The 22,547-nt window shown below is 37.8% G+C and overlaps 1 protein-coding gene across 2 annotated transcripts in view; it reads left to right on the top strand.

Annotated features, from left to right (window-relative positions):
• Positions 1 to 8,957: 8,957 nt before the first annotated feature.
• gfra2b (GDNF family receptor alpha 2b) overlaps positions 8,958 to 22,547 on the top strand; it is a 71,983-nt gene continuing 58,393 nt past the window's right edge. Inside the window, exons 1-2 of one of the 2 annotated variants that reach the window (XM_084104407.1) lie at positions 8,958 to 9,752; positions 11,368 to 11,682. In XM_084104407.1, the coding sequence (XP_083960533.1) occupies positions 9,701 to 9,752; positions 11,368 to 11,682 (367 nt within the window). In that variant the 5' untranslated portion in view covers positions 8,958 to 9,700. The remainder of the gene's footprint in view (positions 9,753 to 11,367; positions 11,683 to 22,547) is intronic. The other variant, XM_084104408.1, reaches the window with a different exon arrangement.

The raw sequence follows: 22,547 nt of genomic DNA, 5'->3' as shown, positions 1-22,547 counted from the left end.
TTGTCTCTGCTGATGACAAGGTCAGTGCTTTCAGATTGGAAGCTCGGGCAAGGACTGTTGCTATGTGATCGCTGGGTGATGTTGTTTAAATATGCCATTGCTTTTGCTGCTATTGTATGTCTGAGAGAATAACCTTGTCATGTAGTCTATGGGCATGAGGTTTGAGCAAACAAACCCACGCAGATTCTTGGGAGCCTCCAGGTCGAAGAGCAGAGAATGCTGGGTAAGAGTTGTGTTTAAGATTATATATAGAAATTGTATATATATATATATATATATATATATATATATATATACACATACATACACAACCATGTATAGAATTTAATATATACACTGTAAAAATGTTTTGTGATTTATTACAGAAAAATACTGTAAAAATACTGCAATAAACCTGTTTAATGGTAAACGGTAAGTTACCTTACCATATTAAAAAACTGTAAATGGTTTAATATGAAAGTATATGTACATTAATGTAAAATACTGTCAAATGTGTAGTTATTTTGCAAGTAAAAATTTATAATATTACCATATACCTCACAATGAAAAACAGTAAAAGGACATTTTCAAAAGTCCCTGATTGACCCATTGTCACGATCCACACTCAAAGAGACCAGGGAAGATCCAATAATGCGGTGATATTTTATAAGGGTAAATCCAAAATCGTAGTCATCCAGGCAGGGGTCAAAATCCATATAAACAATCCAACACAAGAAACAAAACTAGAACAGGCAAGCCAACAGACTTCAGAAGTGGCGTGACATTCAACAAGGACTCCGTAACAAACACTGAAACAGACAGGGTATAAATAGACAGAAACTAACAAGGTGACGGGAAACAGCTGTGTGCAATGATCAATGAGTGACAGAACAGGATGATGGGAAATGTAGTATGAGTGAAAGACACCGTGGGGGAAGAGGACCTCTAGTGTTTACCCAGGGAAACACAAACCAGACAATGTGACACCCATCACATCATTATATTTTATTTCAATAGTTTTGATTATTCTTATTTTAATGTAAATTAGGGTGATTTGTGTTACATTTTAGGTTATTTATACATTTTTTGTTGCCATGGGAATAAGAAGAAAAAAAAAAAAAGTATTTTATCCACCAAATCAACACAAAAAAAAAAAAGGAATTAAAAAAATTATAAAACAAGAAATGACACCATAGAGAAGACCCCCACAGACCCTTGTGACTGTGCGTCAAGGTCGTCAAGTAAAAGTGTCAGAAATTTTTTCTTTTTTATGACATGTTTAGTTCAGGTTATAAATTGCCATGTGGTATAAATCCCTAAAACTTGATGCTTACGAATTATATAAAATAATAATTTAAATTAATTAAATAATCATTATACAATAAACTTTTATATATTTAATTTCTTTCTCGTTTTGGAAAAACATTTTTTTACATTTTGTTCACTCACATGTACAAGGTGAAAGGAAAATATATTAATATCACATGACCTTTTTCGAGTTAATACATTTAAACATTTGTAAAAATGGTTTAAATAAAAGTTTTTCAAAAACAAAGGAAACCAACATGAGTACAAAAAGTAAATTCCTATGAAACTATCTCATGTTTTAAAGATTTTTTTCCTTTATCATCTTTGTTGTTTCTCATTAGTCATTGACCCTTGCATATATGCAGAACAGACAACTTCCTTTTGCAGACAGTATCTGTCGATTCACACTCATGTGTTCACAGGCGGCCCTTGACCTTTCAAATATGGTAATTAGAAAGAGCTGCTAAGGCGACTTTTTGTTTTTCGTATCTATGACGTACACACAAACAAAAGCAAGTCGCCTACAGCATGTAGATTTAATGACGCTCTCCATTTCAGCCGGAACTCAGATAAGGTTTTAGCAAAACACAGTGAAGACATCATTCAAATACACTACATGGATTCAAATGACTCACCTCATTGAGAATCTCACATTTTGAGTCATAGATTGGCTCGGTTCGCATTATCTACGATGGCAAAGATGGTGGCTCATGCCTTTGTGTGTGAAATATGAAAACAGGACATGATAATTACATCAGATAATAGTGACCAAAACACAGCCAGTTACTTTTTTTCAGGATAGCGGAACGATGAGACCACTATGCGTGCCAGTTTGATCCTGCAGAGCGAATGCTGATGGGGAGATTGAGAGACAAGCCAAAAAATATCAAATGCACATAAACGACAACACCACAACAGCCTGCCGGGATAATGATATTCTATCCTCCTCTGCAGTAAAAGCCTGCCTCGTTCAGGCTTATTTGAATACCTCCATCGGTTTTACACAGAACATTGAGCTACTGTATATCATAAATATTGATAGGACTGGGAACTTCTAGTGTGTGAGACAACAAATCTGCAATCAGCATTTAGCTGTTAGCGGAAAGCAGGAAATCCTACACTATTGCTTAAAGCACAAACCAATCGTTTCCCATTAGAGTTAAATCATTCAAAGTGTTTTACAGACGCTTGCACCCAGGTGAGAGGAATACATGGTTATGCAGCGGCCCTGTTAAGCACTGCTGGAGCAAACAGAGCAGATAGGATGAAATGTACATTACTGATGACTGCATTAGATAACTACATCAAAATGTCTCAGCTTTGTGCAGGATTCTGAAGGACCTTGAAGGGTTCTGCACAACGAGAAGCGAGACAATTATTTTCTTTCTCATAATGGGCTTGTCAAAAGCTGCTTTCTGCTCACTAAGAGGGACTGCCGTCTTTTATGTCGACTGCCTGTTTCCTCTCTCTACTTTAAAAAGGCTTAGGGGGAAAACCTGCACAATGACATGTTGACAAAGTAGCCATGTTTCTCTTCCCTGACTGTCGATTTCAAAAAAGCTATAACTGTATCATTCCGAATTGCAGAGCAATGCAACAGATGACGGGGCAAATATCAAGCTACTTGAAGTGCATGAATATGCTTTTACCAGACAGAAAAACAACTCTCCTGTTAAAGCCCATTTCTCTCTGAAACAAGCCATTTGCACATGTTAGTGCTTACTTTTATTATTTATATTACTCAGAGCTATATTTGATGATGTAATGGAATTTATTATCAGTTTATACAGTTACAAGATAGTCATTTATGTAATAGGGACTATAAATGCAAAAAACGTGTTTTTTTTTTTTCCCCAGAGGAAATTGGAGAAGAATTAGCATGTACTTACTTGGAGTGATATATCTGATTAAGCTGAATGAATGTAATGCATTTATGCTTCATCCCAAACAGTTTGTTTATGACAGGCAATGTGCATTTACAGATTTACATTACAAATTTATCTCCGTTTATGGTTAATTATCTCAACTCATTTAGACACGCCATTATATAAATGGCATTTTCCTCTTGTTTTCATTTAGACATACAAATAGATTTGTTCAAACATAAGCAAGAGGGGTTTTTTTAGGTCAATGAATTAGTAACAAATAGATCAATCATTCATGAATAAATAAATAAATAAATAAATAGGGTCACTCTGAAGCGTGTCTACTTGAATGACATTTTTGAAGATTTTATTGCCTTTTTTATTGTCTTCATGCCTTAAAATAGCTTGAATGTAACTCTACACCTTTGCCTAATTATATACCAAGGTATTTAACCCTTGTTCCCAGAAGGAGGGAACGGAGATGTAGTCGACGTGTCGACTGATCGGGATTATGCTTAGGGAGCCTGTCATCTTAGAGTATTTATAAAACGAGCCAATACACACATTGGCGGGCGAGCTTTGCATTCACGCTCCGCCCCGCAGCGCAGGTATAAATACGGAAGTGGATGCACGCACCACTTCTTTTTCGCCGAGGAGCCGAGCGGAGCCCGGAGTCAATGGTGGTCCAGCAATAGTGGCGACGGGACTACGTCTCCGTTCCCTCCTTCAGGGAACGAGGGTTACAGACATAACCGAGACGTTCCCTTTCAGTCGCTCACGTTCGATGTAGTCAACGTGTCGACTGATCGGGATCCCTATTAAAACGCCACTAGAGCTGCCAACTTCCAGTACCTAGACAAAAGCCTTCTGATCCCCCTGCATTATTGAGGCGGAGATGGGACAGGGCTTAGGCCAGGGAAGTCACTGCTGTTCCGCAAGACCCACTCAGTCAGATTTGTTAACACTGGGAAAGCGTGCCCTTTCGTTGGAAAGGAATATGCTGCGGAAGCCACATCCTGCCCATAGGGAGGTAACGTGGAGTAATTGATGTCATGTATTTATTATTTCTGAATTGGCTTTTAATCATTTACTTGTGTAATTGGCATGATACATTTTTACCTGACAAATAAAATGTTATATTTGAATTATTCTGCATTATTCTGAAATCATTATTTCTAGTAGATTAATGTGTAGTCTGGTGTTTCCACAAATCTCTTCCAGGATAGATCAAACCGAAGGCACTAATGAATAGAGCATGGAGCACATCATTAAGGAGACCCTCCGATTTCTGACTCACTGACTAAGTACGTTGCATCTTGCGACTATTAAAAAAATGACACCTTTTGTTATGAGTAAGCAGAGAGCGACCGCTTAAGGGTAAAACAGTTCGCACTGCATCCTCTGACTATATCAGAACTGGCTTTGTTTGTGAACGTGAGCGCACATTCGCAACGTGACGTCTCAACACGATACCGGGTCCTTTAATGAATAAAGAATTGAAAGTATGGGATACTCAGAATAATCAAAGATCTAAATTAAGTCATAATCAATATTTTTTATTATTATTTTCTAATAAGAAACACAATCTAAATTTGATTATCATTTGAAATTGGAGTCAGAATAAGCATAGAGCTAAAGTAATATTGAAACTAAATTCTAATAAATAAAGTGAACTTCACTTGAGAGCTGAAAAGACATACACGCATTATACCTTCGCCAACATCGTTGGATTCCGTTGTTGGGCCAATGGGTGGTCTTTACAAAGTCTCTATTTTTAAATTATGTAAATTAGGGATGTCCAGATCCGATCACGTGATCGGAAATCGGGCCCGATCACGTGGTTTCAGACTCGATCGGACGTTACCTCCCGATCAGGACTCGGATATATATGTATATATTCTCATTATTTTTTAACACATCTATAGTTATGCGGTGGCACAGAGTTAGAATCCACGTAACAGCAACGCGTGCGGCATGACATCACTTTGTTGCAAAGACGTATGATGTGTAAACTAACCAAGTGAAAGTGAAGTGAAAATGAAAGTGAAGCTATGCAACCATGAACTGCGCTCTCCATGATGACAAGGAAGTATCAGCAAAGTAGATTTCTAGCCCTTGCATTAGCTTTACTACTAGATATATTTATGGAGATGAAAAATAATAAGTCGCCCTGTACAGCTATGATCAGCTGTTCGGCCGAGCATTCAATGTTGATCTGTCTATGGCCAGGACTCAGCGGAAGACAGAGAACGCCGGTCCAGCGCTGATTGAGGAATTAAATTCGAATTAAATTCGAAAATAAAAGACAGTTTGACATTTTTTCTCGCATCTGTGATTTTTTTTAAAATCAATTGCTCTGAGATGAAGCAAATATATTTGTGCGGGAATTTCTCGCACTATAAAAGCTAACCTTGCGGGAATGGTTTAAATTATGCGCAACCCCCGCATTCAAGCACCGAAAATTCAAGCCCTGCAAAGGTGAAGAATTTATGTTATTTATTACATAAATGATTGTTCAAGCTACCTCACAGAAGTGCTCTACAGTGTTTGTAAGAGTTGTTGAATGTTAAAATAAGGTGAATTAAATAAAAAAATAAGGAACATCCTGGATCTGTTTTTTTTTTTTTTTTGCTCTTCTTTATTCTTTTTTATCGAAGTATCGGATCGGGACTCGGTATCGGTAGATACTCAAAATCAAATGACTCGGACTCGAGGGCAAAAAAACCTGATCGGGACATCCCTAATGTAAATTCTATCAAAAGCAAATATTCTCTGTTTAAGTAATACGCATGAAAGCAACGACGTGTACAGATTCTACAGCCCGTGCTCATTAACTCTAATGTGACCACACCCACGTGCGCAAGAGCAATTGACATGCAAATCGTCCACGTGAAGGAACGCAGACCTGTAATTGCCCCATCACCTCTAAACAAGTATTTTGAGTCTCTTTTGCACTGATAAGAAAAAAAGCGAGCTGGTATTGCCGGCGCGACCGCCGGCCCCAGAAGGTTAAGTGGATGAAGCAACCTCAGAAGCTTCTGACTCTATAGGAGGAGGTGGCGGGCGAGTTGAGACATGCGAGGGAAGTGTAGCGCAACGGTCGCTGTACTGAGCAGTACAGGCTTGCTGAGCAGCGGTGTACTGCTAGCAACTCGAGGCAATGGATGTTGGCAGGACGAGGCAATGCAGTTGGAGGTTAGCCCAGACTCCCGTTACTGCATGCTCGTTATACGTTGCCCCTCAGCCGGTGTTAGTGGACACTTGTTCTAGGGGCGTCTGGCCCGGAGAAACAAAAGGTCTGATCACAGGCTGAGAGTTTGGCGGCAGGACAGGGTGATTGTCACACGGAGTGTGCCGCTCGGTCACGGCCAACTCGGGACTCGGCCATGAAGCCAGTGCTGAAGCGGTCCTCATATGGAGGAAGCCGATCTATTTGCAGCTGCGTCTGCCATATGCCCCAGGAGCCTCTGAAAAGTTCCAGTGGGACCCTTTCTCACATCTGTATAACACCGACCGGACACGTTCCTCTTGAGGGACGTGTTGGACTGAGTCAATCTCCATACCGGAAAAACAGATCCTTTAGAAAAGAGATCCAGAGTTGACTTTTTCCCCAGTTGACCTGAAGACCCAACTGGCTATGTAGCATTCGAAGGGTGGGACTTTGTACTGAGACTTCGACCCCTCGAACGCAATAACACAGGCATGACCTGTGTTGCAGAAGGGTAGAGATCTGAAGTATGCGTCCTTCAGGTCGAACGCTGCAGACCAATCTCAGGGACGGAGCATTCGAAAATGCGTTTCTGAGTTTTAAACTTGAACGGAAGCTTGTAAAGGGCCCGACTCAAGAGACGCAGGTCCAAGATTGGCCGTAACTCACCACCTTTCTTGAGTACAATGAAGTATGGGCTGTAGAAGCCGGACTTCAAATCGGCTGGAGGGACCGGCTCAATCGCATCCTTCGCCAGTAGGAGTGCTATGACCGCGCACATGACAGACGCACATTTGCTGAACACCGAAGTGTAACAAATAGTGCTGAGCATGGGTAGACGCCGGCCAAACTTATTCGTATAGCCGGGTCTGCTGGTACGGAGGAGCCAGCTGGATCGGTTGGGAGCACTTTCTAGGCTTCTACGAACCGGCCCAGGGGGACCAAAGGTACCACAGACGTACGGGGCAGCGAGGTAGAGGACAAGGACCTGGTTCGGAAGGCCCGAAGGCGTCCCGAAGCCGGGTCTGAGTGTGTGGTGCAACACTTAACTGTCTCTACATAATGACAGAGAGTGCGTGAGAAGGCGTGACCGTGTCCTCGAACCGCACCCCACTGCCGGCTGGCAGGAGTGGCAAAGAGTGGTCCTACAAGAGGTGGCTGAGGGGTGTAAGGCTTTACAGGGTCGTACACTGCCAGTCTGGCCCTCTTGGGACCCAGGAACAGAAGAATTTGCTCTTTCTTTGACAATTCAGGTACCGCTGAACTTGGAGCCAGCGGCGGAATGGTAACCCATCTGAAGAGATCGTTCCCCCATCCCTGGGTGGTCTGTCTCAGGGACGCTTGGTCTGACACTTGCCACCTGGTTTGGCAGCGCCCGAGACGGGCTGGGTGGCCTGCCTGCGGCCGGCTCCATGCTGAGGCCTGATTGGAGGCTGCTGCGGTGGCCTAGCGGGAGTGGAGGCTAAAGACCTTACTGAAAATGTACAATGTTTCCCAGATCACATCACACAAACACACACACAAACACACACACACACACACACACACACACACACTTATATACACTGTATATATATATATATATATATATATATATATATATATAACAGAAGTAGAACACATGCAAAACCAAACAGTCTGTAACCTGCCCTGTTTCCTGGGTTTGTGTTTGTTTCTATGGTTTCTTGTTAATTTCATTATCATGCACAGCTGTTGTTTATTTCGTTAATTGTTTTGTTTGTATTTTTTTCTTTTTCATAATTTTCTGTTCTCGTCAGGTTAACATGGTTGTTCTGATTTTCAAGTACAGAGTTTTTGTTTTGAGTCATTGTTAATACAATCTAGCTGATGCGAATATATCCTCCTCATCTCCTCCTCAAGCTATAGCAAACATCACAATATAGAGGTTAGTTGTCACATTAGAAAACTGCCAAATAATTTGTGTATTGTAGCCTACGGTTTGTAGCAACATATTTTTAAACACGTATGAAATAAGAACACTTCTTGACACAGCAAAATGTTATACAAAAATATAATTGTTTTGGTGAAAGATACTTTATAATTATAATATAATAATCAAATATTATTTAATCAACACATTATTACAACGTTTTTGTAATCCGACAATTTGCCCCTGTGACAACTAGCCCCTGTCTCCATTACACTGCCACTGAAGTAGGCTACTTTAGCACACATTACACACTAACCAATGTAAATGTAATTCGCAGCACATCCCATTCTAAATAATAGTGCTCACTTAAAAATGGCAAATTGTCCTCCATTAACTTAATTGGCTTAACATAATATATATATATATATATTTAAATGACAATTGTAAATGTGAGGGAAGTAAGCTAATCCAATGATGGAGGACTAATCCAAAAATCCAAACAAGAGTGCCAACAAGTCATATTTGTGTAGTAGCCTACAAGGTCGTCTCAGACATGACTGTGCTGTGGTGCGTCGATGCCCTTGTGCACTCAGCCAGTGCGAAGCGGTCAGATTCATGCGGTGATATGTTTTCATTGCGTCCTCTCTGACGTGAAGAGCGACAGAGCCCCTAGGGTCGGACATGTAACTTCAGTTTCGTGGGAGAAAGCGTTTGCATGCGCCACAGAAAACAGAAGATAAGTGGAACTGGAAGTGCCCTTTTCCCTGTTTGTTTTCTTCATTATCACAGACTCTGAAAAACGAAGGCAGTTCTAAAGCCACAGGCACGCTGGTGGACACATAAGGATTTTCTGATGAAAGTCAAGGTTGTCCAGCTTGGAAGATTCATTGCTACTCACAGGAGTCCGGGGAGATTTTTAGTTTACGCAAACAACCAACTTCAGTTTGAACGTGCTTAAAACATGCGTTTGTACGATACAGGAATGACCGGTCATATGACAGACAAAACCGACTTATTTGGCGTTCGAAGTTTTGTCGTTTGCATCATAACATCTATGAAATAAAAGTTTTTAAAGATTATCTAACGTTCGTATAGTCAAGTGTTATTCACATTTGGAAACGTGGACTAAAACGCTGTCTCGTGCTACCTTTTCTTCCCAAACAAGAGGAATGCTTCGACGCTCTTGTGGAAAGGATATGTTGAACAGTTTCATCAAATAAACGTCAATTAGTATTTTTTTTTTTTACTCTCTTATTTCTCAAAAGCCCCAAAAGGAAATATCCAAGTCCTGGAATTGTAAGGTTTAAACTATTTCTGACGCTATTTTAACCAGCGACTGACTGTTGGAAATGAACCTGAGGTTTGAAAAGGACGTCCGTTAAATAACCGTTGGATTTGTCTGCGAACATTAAGGGAATCTGGGATCATAATACTTCACTGGTAGTTCGAATGGGATCTATCATGATTTTACTGAATATTCTGAGCGTCCTGTTTTTACTGGGTAAGTAGGCTACATCAAATTTTTCATAAATGACACTAGAGACAAAAAGTAATAACCCAGAGAATGATGAAAACCCACGCAGACAATCATTTATCATATTGAGAGAGAGTGTATGGCTTAACTGCCCGAGTAAAGTAGGCTTTTGACAGTTTACAGTTTACAGAATGAACTCACTCTTCTTTCATGCTGGAAGTCTTTTATACTTTGATAGTCTCATATAGGCTCCAACATAACTCAGTCAGAGGAAAGATCAGGATTAAATGAACTGTAATATTAGAGATGCTATGTTTCCCACCCATAATGTTGCAATGCAATGCTTATATTACGATGCAGAAACGCGTTTCCCAACTAGCAGTAGATTGCTCGTTTACTTTAGGGCAATGTTACGGGAGCTGTCAGGTCCAAAGGTGCTGAACTAAGACCAATGTCAAAACTTAATAACGTGAAAATGCTGCCAAAACCTAAAAAGCTATATTTTTCGAGACGCTGAAACATAAACGATTCTGATTTTATTTAAAGGTTGCTTCGGTACTACTTGTCTATTAAGCTCACATGAATAGCCTATATTCGAAACATTAACAAAAGCTGTGGGAAATAATCGCTTGCTTGTTTATTTATTCAGTTATTTGGTCGTTTATTCATTTAGACCATCGAATATTTATTTATTTATTTATTTATTTGGTCCAGGGTTCATATTGGGATCAGGGAGTCGGAATACATTAATAAAAAGTACATAGCCTGATTACTTTTCAGTGACCAAAAAAACACACACACAAAAAAAAAACAATCCCAAAGTTACGTTTTTACCTATAAAATAAATATATATTTTATATAAATATTTATATATTTTAAAACATAAATCGCGTTCGCTTGAGGTAACCATAGCAACAGTACGCTGTTCAAGCACTTTCAGTTTGGATTGGTTGTCTACCAAACAGTACCTTGGAGAAATACAAATAGCCTAACGTTACATAAATAATTTATTAAACATTCATCTCAGCTATCTATAACCAAAACAGCAATTTAAAAAATAGGACCAGAAATACACTTACTGTACGCAAAGCGAACCTCAACAGATTGTGCCCCATTCATTATCATTAGCTGTATTTATGCTTTAAAGTAAGCCTACATAAAGCTATGGCTTGTTGTCCGACTTGTTGTCATATTACACATTATACTAGAATACATTACAGCTAAATTTAGGCCTTCGCAAATGTTGTAAATTAGCCAAAGATTTTTTTAGGTGTGCATTTGTCTCTTTATAACCTGTAAACGTTTTTACGTGCTAATTAGATAATGATGCTTTTGGGAGAAAAAGCACAGAGATTGACATGTACTGTGTGCGTGCTAAAGAGGAACTGTCCACGGTGCTGAACACACGGGAAGGAGAGGCGCAGAGAAAACCACTTATATAATAAAATAGGCCTAACTTTTATACACCTAGGATTTTTTACATCTCAATTTTTCAAGTTGTATTGTCATGTATTGTACATTTTAAATGTTTTCTTCTTAAATATAGACTTTATGTGCCAGATAAACAAGTGTGAAGTCATTAAAAAACAAATAAATAAAAAACTTATTTTACAGTCTAATAACACCCATGCCCTTCCCACAGATGAGGTGGTCGTTTCCATGGCCAGCCATTCTGCCTTGTCAGGGCTGGGAACTCATGGCTGGAGAGCCCCCATGGACTGCCTGAGGGCCAGTGAGCTGTGCAACCAAAACTCACAGTGCAGCTCACGCTTTCGCATCATGCGCCAGTGCCTGGTAGGTCGTGACAGGACTACCATGCTGGCCAACAGGGAGTGTCAAGCCGCCCTTGAGGTGCTGCAGGACAGCCCCCTGTATGACTGCCGCTGCAAGAGGGGCATGAAGAGGGAGCTACAATGTCTGCAGAGCTACTGGAGTATTCATATGGGTCTCAATGAAGGTAAGTTTTTGATCCTAAGCTTTTCTATCCCATCCCATATAGAGACAGCTATACGTAAGCCATTTTTATAGGTTGATTTCTGTGAAAAGTGAAAAACTGTGTAAAGTTTGTTTAGGCATCCCGATCATCCCCAAACAATGGCTCAACCAATGGGGTGAGTTTGGGGGCGGGAGTATCCCTTTGGTGACACACTTCGGCTTTAAAGGGACAGCTAACCCAAAAATGAACATTTGATCATCATTTACTCACCCTCATGTCGTTCCAAACAGGGTTATCTTAAACTAAAACTACAACTATTAAAACATTTTTGAATTGAAACAAAGTTGAAATAAAATATAAATATTAGAATACAAACTTTAAGTTGTAAAAAAGACAGTTGAAGCTCTAAAGTTGCTAACTGGAAATAACAATAAACAAAAACTGAAATAAAATAAAATAAACATTAATATTTAAAAAATGAACAGAAAAAACTATTAAAATAAAATAAAAATAAACTAAACTAAAATATTAATAGAATGTATTACAATATATAAACAGTGCGGAAATAACACTGCTGTGAAACACAAACAATGATATTTTGAAGAATGTTTTTGTCCATCCATACAATCAGTGGGGTCCAAAAGAAAAGTTGGATCCCATTGACTTTCACTGTATGGACATTTTTTCAAAATATCTTCTTTTGTGTTCAGCAGAAGAAAGAAAATCATTCTTTCACAAAAGAAGTTCATTTTGGGTGAACTGTACCTTTAAGTGACATTTGATGTTTAAAATATAGTGCATCGAATTGGTCATGGTAGAACCCTGTAAACAAATGGCTGTGAGTTGCTCTTCCAAGTGCTGCATTATAGCTGATTTGTTTTTTTTATTTGGCGCAAGGGAGAACTGTACCATAGATGTAGGATGGCGTCGATGTACGGATCTGACAATTAGCCAGATTTCACAGCAAGTCAACCCGTACCTGCACTCTTTACAGTCAGTCCATCACGGAAGCATTCAGACTTCTGAGATGGCAGTTAGCATTTGCCTTTGGGAGTGTTGAGGAATCATTATAGGATTTAAGCAGTGCAAATCGGCCTGAATTATACCCCATCTGCTTTGGCAGTTGCTGCGGGAGTCACAACAAATAGGGTCCTATTGATGCGAGTAATCAGAGAGCCTTTTAAAGCAACTGCCCCTCTCAAGTCTGGCATTTCAATGAGGCATTGTGGACTGCTGGGCCTACTTACTGCCTGCTGAGGTAAGGGGAAAATAAAATAAAAATCACACAGCTTCCTTTCATCAGAAGCTGTGTACAAACAGATTAGGTACTGCAGAAAGTTAATGTCATGCAAATGTGCCACATTCCAACCGTCACATTAGAGGACACGGAGAATAATAAGTGATGCAACAGACATGTTAGCATAGATGAATGTGTTCATACAGGGAATTAACAATTAGCAAGAACTTGTTTGGGTGTTCCAGTTTATCCGCAATACTTACATAAATGTCCTCTGTTCCCAAACAAACAATTTGTTCTTTGGGATTTTCTCTATTGATGTCGCTCCAACACTTGAAAATGGCCGGACCCAGTTTCGCGTCCTACTTTGGACAGCACCAGCCCTCATTATGATGTTTTTTTTTCTTGCGACTTTGCTCTTCAATCTACTACAGCCATTTCATTGAGCTCTAGAAAAATACAGGTTGCTCTGAATCTGAACCCTGAGGGACCATGCAGCAATGATTGCGCCTTGACAGAACTCTATCAAATCCACTGACGCTACACAATTGGCCCAACGAGCACACGCAATAATCACCCAAACTAAGAGTGGCCCCATCAAAGGTTCATCTCTCTGCCATTCGGTTTGAATGGAATGGATTTTCTGTTTCTTTAGAAACAGGCCTCCATAAAACAAAACACAACAGGTCAAATCTTGGCCTCACACTGCGTTAGGATGTAGAACGAAAGAGTAGAAAAGAGGAACAGAAAGCATGGGCACAATATTTACTACCGGTAAATTTTTTTACTGTTAAATGTTTCTGAAGGAAGTCTCTTACACTCACCAAGGCTGCATTTATTTGATCAAAAATACAGTAAAACAGTAATATTGTGAAATGTTATTACAATTTAAAAGAACCTGTCTTTTAATATACAAAATAAAAATAAAAATGAATGTGTTCCTGTGATGGCAAAGCTGAATATTCAGCATCACTACTCCAGACTTCAGTCACATGATCCTTCAGAAATCTTGATGCTAAAATTTGATAAAATTTGATCAAATATTAAATAGGGATACAATTTGTGCAGGACAGCCGTGCCATGTACCGTGCCATGAGGTTAACTGACTCGTAACGTGTGCAATATCTCACGACCTCCCGAGTGTCCGAACTCGCACCGTGTACGCCCGCCTTTAGAAAGTTTAATTCTAATCTTTTGATCGTAGTGTTCACTTTTTTAAATAAAGGTTCGAAATGCTGGTGTTTTTTCAGCAATGCCATAGAAGACCCATTTTCGGTTCCCCAAATAACCTTTCAGTGAACAGGTCTTAAAAGAACCAACTTTTTTCTTAGCGTGAAGAACATTTTAATAATCTGAACAAGTTTTTCCACTATAAAGAAACGTTTGTGCAATGGAAAGGTTCCATGGATGTTAAATGTGGAACCATAGATGCCAATAAAGAATCTTTATTTTCAAGAGCATAGGAGAGATACAGGAGCTGAAGTTGCGGCAAGACCGTGTGACGTTTGAGAGTTTGCCAAAAAAATCAGGAAGCCAGAGTTCTCCCTCATCGCAGTGCTAAAACGACTCAGCGCTCTGTTTGAGCATAACCCCTTCGCCTCTATCGCTCCCTCTTGCCAAGTCAAAGCCCTCGCAGCGTGGGCAATAGTCAGTCTGATCCATAATACAGACAGGCATGTTATGGCATTCAGAAAATCACCAATAGACACTGCCAACTAGGATGCTTGGGCCGTCTGCTCCAGATTTAGAAACACAGGACTGGTTGTGCTTTGCAATTTACATGAAGCTCTCCGTCTGAACTAAAATCTCCCATTGACCGGGATTTATGAAACCTGCAGGTGGAGAGAGCAGAGCCCTTAAACAAGATGGTGTAGCTGAAAACATTGTATTCTAAGCCATGGTGTCATGGTGAGCCTAAAACAATATTTTTTACTTGTTAATGCAGATAACAAACTAAATATTTGCTATTTGGATTTGTTGAAGTACATTTTAGCTGGAGGAACACTAATTAATACATTACATTAATAAGAAACATTTAAGTGATTATTTCAAAGCGTAATGATTGCTTTGTGCTAATGGAAAGATAATTAGTCTCAATTATTTGATAATTATGCATATTTGTTCTTTGTAATGGGAAAAGCACTGCATTTTTGGTACTGCACTTTTTAATATAAGCTGTAAAAAGAACATACAGTGTGCAGTTGTTTCTGTCTGATAAAAACATTACTTTTGCCTAATATAATAATAATAATACTACAGTTAGAACAGTAATATACATATCTGTATTTGTATACACCACATGCATAAAAATACATTACAGTTTTGAGAAGACTGTTATCTTGGAAAAAGGAGGTTGCAAAAAGTATTTAATAAAAGGGGGCAAAAAATTGTTCCCAATGTGTTTTGGAGAAAAACATTTATTTCATAATGTAATTTCCGCCCCATTTTCAATTATTTTACTTCAGTGAAAGGTTATAATTTTGCATTTAAAAAAAAAAATAATAATAATATATATATATATATATATATATATATATATATATATATATATATATATATACTGTATATATATATATATCACAAGGATAAACAATGCAGATTTTTTTTTTTTTTTTTTTTTTTTTTACAGCCATCTTTGATCATATTTACCAAGGGGGCAAATAATTCTGACCAGCACTGTATATAAATAACATATTTACTATTGTAATAATATTTCACAATATTACTGTTTTTACTGTATTTCTGATCAAATAAAAGTAGCATTAGTGAGGATAAGAGACTTCTTACTGACAATGTACAGATCTGTACCTAAATATAAATTGCACTACATCATAGTTTGCAGTAAAGTAGGTTTCATAAGAACACTGTGTAATACAGAATGTAATACACCAAATCTAGTTATTCCCCCATCTGGCTTCCTTTTTTGACAATTTTAAAAGCTAATTTTTGCTTGCATGCAGTTTGCCCGTATCTCTGTCATTGAACACTAGGGGCAATTATGTAATTACAGTCAAATATGTGGCTTATGACCTCAGCCTGAGCCCATGCTCATTTTTATCATAGCTGTCCATGTTAATTAGGAGATTAAATTAGGAGACTAGACTTTAAATAAAACAACTCAGAATGTCCCCTGGCATAACTAAGTCTGCAAGTACATCTGAAATACAAGACTCAAAACTATACTTAATACAAGCCAATATGCACAATAGCAGACTGTTGTGGTTACAATGTATAAATTCTATTTTGGAAGTATTTAGAAATATTTAGGATGAAAACTCAATCAAATAACTATCTTTTATAGTACAAATAGATTATTATGGGAAGGGTTTTGAAAGAATTACAATTTCATTCATAGCTTTTATAGTTATTTATCTATTTTCAAAATAGTGAGAATATGGACAGCTGTTCTTTTGTGCCATTGAATGCGATGCGATGAGACACTGCTTTACACTGCTATCACATTACAGCAGTTAATGTGCTAAAACATTACCTGTTATCATTACACTGACATACAAAAATAATACTGTCCCACGCAGCATTCATAATCCAATCAAATGCCCATTGATATAATCAAGTCCCACCCTACATTTTTTCCACATTAAATATCCTGTGTCAGATTACTGAAGTAAATGGGTTCCTGTTAACTGAACATCCAGTCCCGCATGCGTTCTATTAGAGTGTCTGCATTCACAAGTACTTCAGCTCATAATTGGTAATCAAAATATTGACATTTTGTCATAATGTCCCAGTAAAGCACTAATTTTTGTAACATTCTCTGTGAATGATTATGATACATGAGCCACCCCGTTTCAGCAGTCAATGAGTCAACAAATAAATATATATATAAAAAATAGACCATCATTATGAATTTTCCAGCTTTACTTATGCTGATTCTGTAATTACATTCCTTCAGCTTATCAGAAGATTAGTATTAACCAAGCAATGTTTTAGGAGCTAAATTGATTGAAGATAATTAGCAAAGTACGCCAGATAGTCCAGGATTTCATTGCTGTGGAGGTGCAGGTTTTAAACAGCATGCTTAATCAAATATCAGTGTAGTCCACCCTCTCTCAAAGCTTTAATTAAACAAGCATGTTGATATGAGGATGGGAAAAGGGCAGAATTCATTAGCTATTGTGCACCTGACAAATTGTGAAGCAAAACTGGGCCCTCTGTTGCCAAGTCATTTGGTATTTGAGGATTAATGAATCTGCTTAGACTCCAAAACAGATTTACTTTGTTCCATAGAGGCAATGTATCAGGCAATTGTTCTTTGTTTGCTAATTGCATCCTTTGATTCCCATAAGGCACAACATGGGGGAAACGTAAGCCCTACCTCCTCATGAAAATAAGATAATAACTGTCTCCAGACTCTTTGGAGATATTTTCATAATAAATCTTACCATAACAAACCATTTCTCATCGAGCTAACCTTGAGCATTTTACTTTGCCTTGAATATTCATTTACTCACCCCTATGCAAAATTAAATGTGCAAAATTAAATAACTTTAAATGGCATTTAGGTCAATTGTTGTGACCCTCAATACTTTATAATACCACAAGACATGATAAAAATAACATCATAAAAGATTATTGATCAATATTGATCAGGAAGGTAATAAATTGGGGGCTCGTCCGGGATTTGAAACCAGCACCCCTCACACCCCAAAGCGAGAATCATACCTCAAGACCCAATTCAATTCAGCCATACAAAGGGTGACTTCTTTTACAAATTCATTTTTAAACAAAATTGTCATTAAAATGTTCCTCCTTTCTCCTCATTTGCTGATATGAGAGTTTTGCTATGAGATTAAGTCTTGAGTATGAAACTCACAAATGTTCTTTAGACTCAATCAGCCTTCAGAAGTCTAGTAGAGTTGTGAATCTCTAAAATTGCAAATATGCAGTCAAAATGATATTGTACGTTTCAGTTATCCGGACATACTAAAATGTAAGTGCATACATTACGCATGAATCCAAATGAGTTCACTTCGTCATTGCAAGTCATCCTTTATTTATTTGTTCAAGCAGAGAATTTGTGTGGTATAATTGATTTTAAAAGAAGAAAGCAATTTCAAAAGCATCCCCTAAAGCCCCTCGTTTTGCACAGCATTGTTGTTGTTCTGATTACTGCTGACTGGTTTAGTTCAGTCTGGGGGTGGCAAGAGAAAAGAAACGCAGTGACAGAGCCATGCTCAGCTAGACTGAACCAGTTCTGATAGTGATAATAATAGATCAGGCTCATATAGGCACAAACACTTAAACTCAACACCACAGAGACCCCACTTTGCTGTTTGTGACAGACACCCTTCTCTCACTAAATACACCCACCTGAGAATGTATAAACTGGTTAGATTGTTTCAGTCCATAAATACGAGTCAGCCTAAATGTAACTTTATCTTTTTTTTGCATAAAATCTAATTGCAGTGAGGTTTTAAAAGCTCGAAATGTTTTATTCAATCAGGTCCTGGTGCTTCTCAATAATGGATCTGACTAATGCATCCTTTTTCTAAAAATCATAGCGGGGAAACATTTTTTTTTTTAAATGCCATGAGGGAGTATAATAGAATCGTGTTGCTTATAATAAGTTACAGCATCACACATGTATTTAGAAAGTAAGTACATCACAAACTGCAGTTTACTTAAGAGCTCTTATTAGACAGATGAGTTAGTGTAAGAACTGACGCACTAAATGTTCCAGAATACAAATATGGGACCACTTAACCATAAATGTCAGTAAATCTCAACACATGTATTAAATAGTTTTGCTCCTATATTCATTTAGACTTTTCATCTATGCATCAGTATTTTTGAGATTTATTCCATCTGAACATTTTCAAGGGAAATTAATATTTTTAATTATTTTTCCTTTTCTCTCATGAATTCATTTGAAATAAATTTTAAAAAATGCATACATTTAATTATAATATTTAATTTGAATGAATCAAATGTAATCAATTTAATCAAATCTATTAAATCAAAATAATGAAATAAAATATATTACAATTTCCAAAAAAAGATTTCAAAGTAAATCATTAATAGAAAATATATAAGTATGGTAAAAGAAACACATTTCTGGTCTGGTGTTGATGAAGGGGTTTTTGAGCCTTAAAGGAGAAGTTCACTTTCAAAAAAACTTTTGCTGATAATTTACTCACCCCCATGTCATCCAAGATGTCCATGTCTTTCTTTCTTCAGTCGCAAAGAAATTAAGGTTTTTGATGAAAACATTCCAGGATTTCCCCCCATGTAATGGATTCTATTGGGACCCAAACGGTAGAAGGTCCAAATGACAGTTTAAGTGCAGCTTCAAAGGGCTTTAAACGATACCAGACGATGAATAAGGGTCTTATCTAGCGAAACGATCGGTCATTTCCAAAATAAATAAAAAAGTTTAAGTTTTATAAGCACAAACGCTCGCCTTGCTCTGTTCTGTGATGCGCGTTGAAGACGTCACGTAATACGCAATTACGTTGAAAAGGTCACGCTTGACGTGTTTACAAATGTGCGGAAGGAGGACCATATACACATTTTCAAATGTATTTGTGTCAGTTTATCGTTTAAAATGCCCATTTCGTGTGCGTATCCTGGGTGTTTTAATATTAAAAAGCCAAAAAGAACATTTTCTTCAGGACAGAAATTTTTCAAGCGTGACCTTTTCAACGTAATTGCGTATTACGTGACGTCACGAACGCGCATCACAGAACAGAGCAAGGCGAACATTTGTGCTTATAAAACTTAAACTTTTTTATTTATTTTGGAAATGACCGATCGTTTCGCTAGATAAGACCCTTATTCATCGTCTGGTATCGTTTAAAGCCCTTTGAAGCTGCACTTAAACTGTCATTTGGACCTTCTACCGTTTGGGTCCCAATAGAATCCATTACATGGGGGGAAATCCTGGAATGTTTTCATCAAAAACCTTAATTTCTTTGCGACTGAAGAAAGAAAGACATGGACATCTTGGATGACATGGGGGTGAGTAAATTATCAGCAAAAGTTTTTTTGAAAGTGAACTTCTCCTTTAAGGATCAGGCTGTGGTTGGAGAAAACAGTTCTATACATCTTCACAGTTAAAGTTTTATGCGAGTGGAGGATAAATACAGCTTATGAGAGGATTTTTCAATGCTGTTACATCTCTGCCCCTATGAGGAGAAGACATAGGCTGTTAAAATCCAGAGATGGGGACAGTCTTTATCTGAAAGTCATGCTCCCCGATTGAGTCTGAAATATGCCATTGAAGATGTTTCTCCAACAAAGGCCCCAGCTTACAAGAAGAAAGCACCAAGTGCATTTTGTTACGATGGAGAGGTTAATTAGAAATTATGCCAACTTTATTGTCTGAGGTAATTAAAATTGGTGGCACAAAGACAGTGCAAGTTTTAATCAAGTTGGGTAGCCTTTTTGACTCATGTCTGGTGACTTGTATCTATCCAAGCCAACTTAATATTCAGCTCGGTTACTGTGAAAACCCACAGCCCTTGTTGAATCCTTTTCCCCACCAATGCGTATAATAGAACTATAGAAATGACTGTAGAACACAAAAGGGTAAATCAGGGCTGCGTTTCCCAAAAGCATCGTAAGCCTAAGTTGATCATAAAAACGATCGTATGACTGATCTTAATATTATGGTCTGTTTCCCAAAAGCATCGTAGCTTAAGTAGCACTTGAAAATCTTCGTAGATCTACGTGTGCTCTGGAGTAATCGTAAGAAGACAGATTTATGAGGACACCTGCAGGACAACCGGCAGATTACACCTTTAACTTTATTCAAATGCAATGCGATTATAATATAAGGTTTTGATTGTACTTTATTGTACACTTTATTACTCTTTTTTGTTGTTGGTTAAATTCATGTATAAATTAAATAATTAAAAAGGTCAGAAAACAAAACAAAAAAATAGAAATAATTTAATCTAATAATTTTAATCAAAATTAAATGAATGAACAAAAAATAAATAAAAGAAATCCTTTAAATCTGTTAAAAATTACATCTTTATTTCGCTCTATCTCCTCTTAAAGGACATTAATTTCATCTTTTTGAAAGGTATCTTTTCTTTTTTTTTTCAGCCATTTTGTCAGTGCCTCCGCCTGTAGGTGCTTTATATAGACTTGTCTTGATTGCTAGTCCACAACAGATGACAATTATTAGGTTAAACGTTCAGAATACGATTCCATATAAGGTTATATTTCAGCACTTCGCGAATGGACAGCGACTCATAAGTAGCACGTAGAGCGCGTTCTCGTGCGTTCATGTTAAGTGCATTTTTGGGAAACGCTCGTAGAATTGCTGTGAGCGTTCGTAACCTTGCACGTAGAAAGTGCTCTTAAGAGCTAAGATACATCGTTATCGGGAAACCCGGCCCAGGTTGTTTTTCTAAGAGGTCAAGGTTTGGCGGTTAACCTATCTTTCTCCATTTACTTCTATTCAAAACAGCAATGTATTGTGACCACATATTTTTTTCCAAGCAATATTATATTATATTATATTATATTATACACTCTTAAATTTAAATGTTCTAGAAGACAAGAACCTTTCAATTCTTAACCATTCAAAAAAACATTTTTTCTTTTCTTTTTTTCTCAGTGTGAAGAACATTTTAATAATCTAAAGAACCTTTTTCTGTTGTAATGAACCTTTAATGCAATGGAACGTTTCCGTGGATGTTAAAGTTTTTTCTTAGAACAACCAATGCAAATAAAGAACCTTTTTTTAAGAGTGTACTGAGCAGTTCTTGATTTATAGGACTGTTCAAAACATCAAATGTATTTATATTTTTAGGTCTGATGCCTTTGACGTCACAGCTTAGGAAAGCAACTAGGGTTTGGGATCGTAAGAACTGACGGTCTTGCCGTCAGCCAATCATTTTCTTGTGGCTACTAAGTAGGTTTTGATGAATTAATTTGTTTTATCTCTTTATTCAATCCAATTTAGTGAATATAAACTCCTCATTAGTACCATAAAAACAGAGTAAAATCCTGAAAGGTCATTGTGGCATCTGTCAGGACTTAGTAAACAATAAAGCACACGAGACAGGAGAAGCGAGCTTCATCCATCTTGTTTACTCATCACTTCCATTCACACACATTACATCATTACACAACAGTTCAGACTTCCTTTACAAAATAGTACTCACAATACATTAATTCACGCATGAACACAACAGTCACTTCTACGGCAGTTTGCACATTTGAAATGTTTCCAGCATCCAAAAGCGAGTCTAATTTCGGTATCTTGGGAACGCTCTCCATCTGTTAAACTCTTCAAGTCACAGCATTTTTAACAGTGCAGTGGACAAAGTCAGCGGCAAGGACGATGTCAGTGGATGTTTGTGTTCTCTGCATTGTTAAATCTGCTTACTAGAGTAACTCTCGGCCAATAACTGCTCTTTTGCATTTATCACGTCAGCATCTGCTCTCTAATGCCCTGCTGAAAACTCTCAGAAGGATCAAGTTTTGAAGATTACACTCACCTAATTTATGCTAAATACATGTCTAGTACACTCCACAAATGTGACGGGGGGACAAATGCCTCTATCCCGAGATTTATGTGTCCACTTATTTTATGCCACTAGCAGTTCCCCTCTGGAACTTTGCAATATTTTCCCCAAGCAGGCACTGCGGGCTGGTATGGCAGAGATTAAGGCTG

Source organism: Abramis brama (genome assembly GCF_963993115.1).
Source record: "Abramis brama genome assembly, chromosome: 25".
In the NCBI taxonomy this organism is placed as follows: domain Eukaryota; kingdom Metazoa; phylum Chordata; class Actinopteri; order Cypriniformes; family Leuciscidae; genus Abramis; species Abramis brama.
This window is presented reverse-complemented; position numbering and strand designations above follow the sequence as displayed.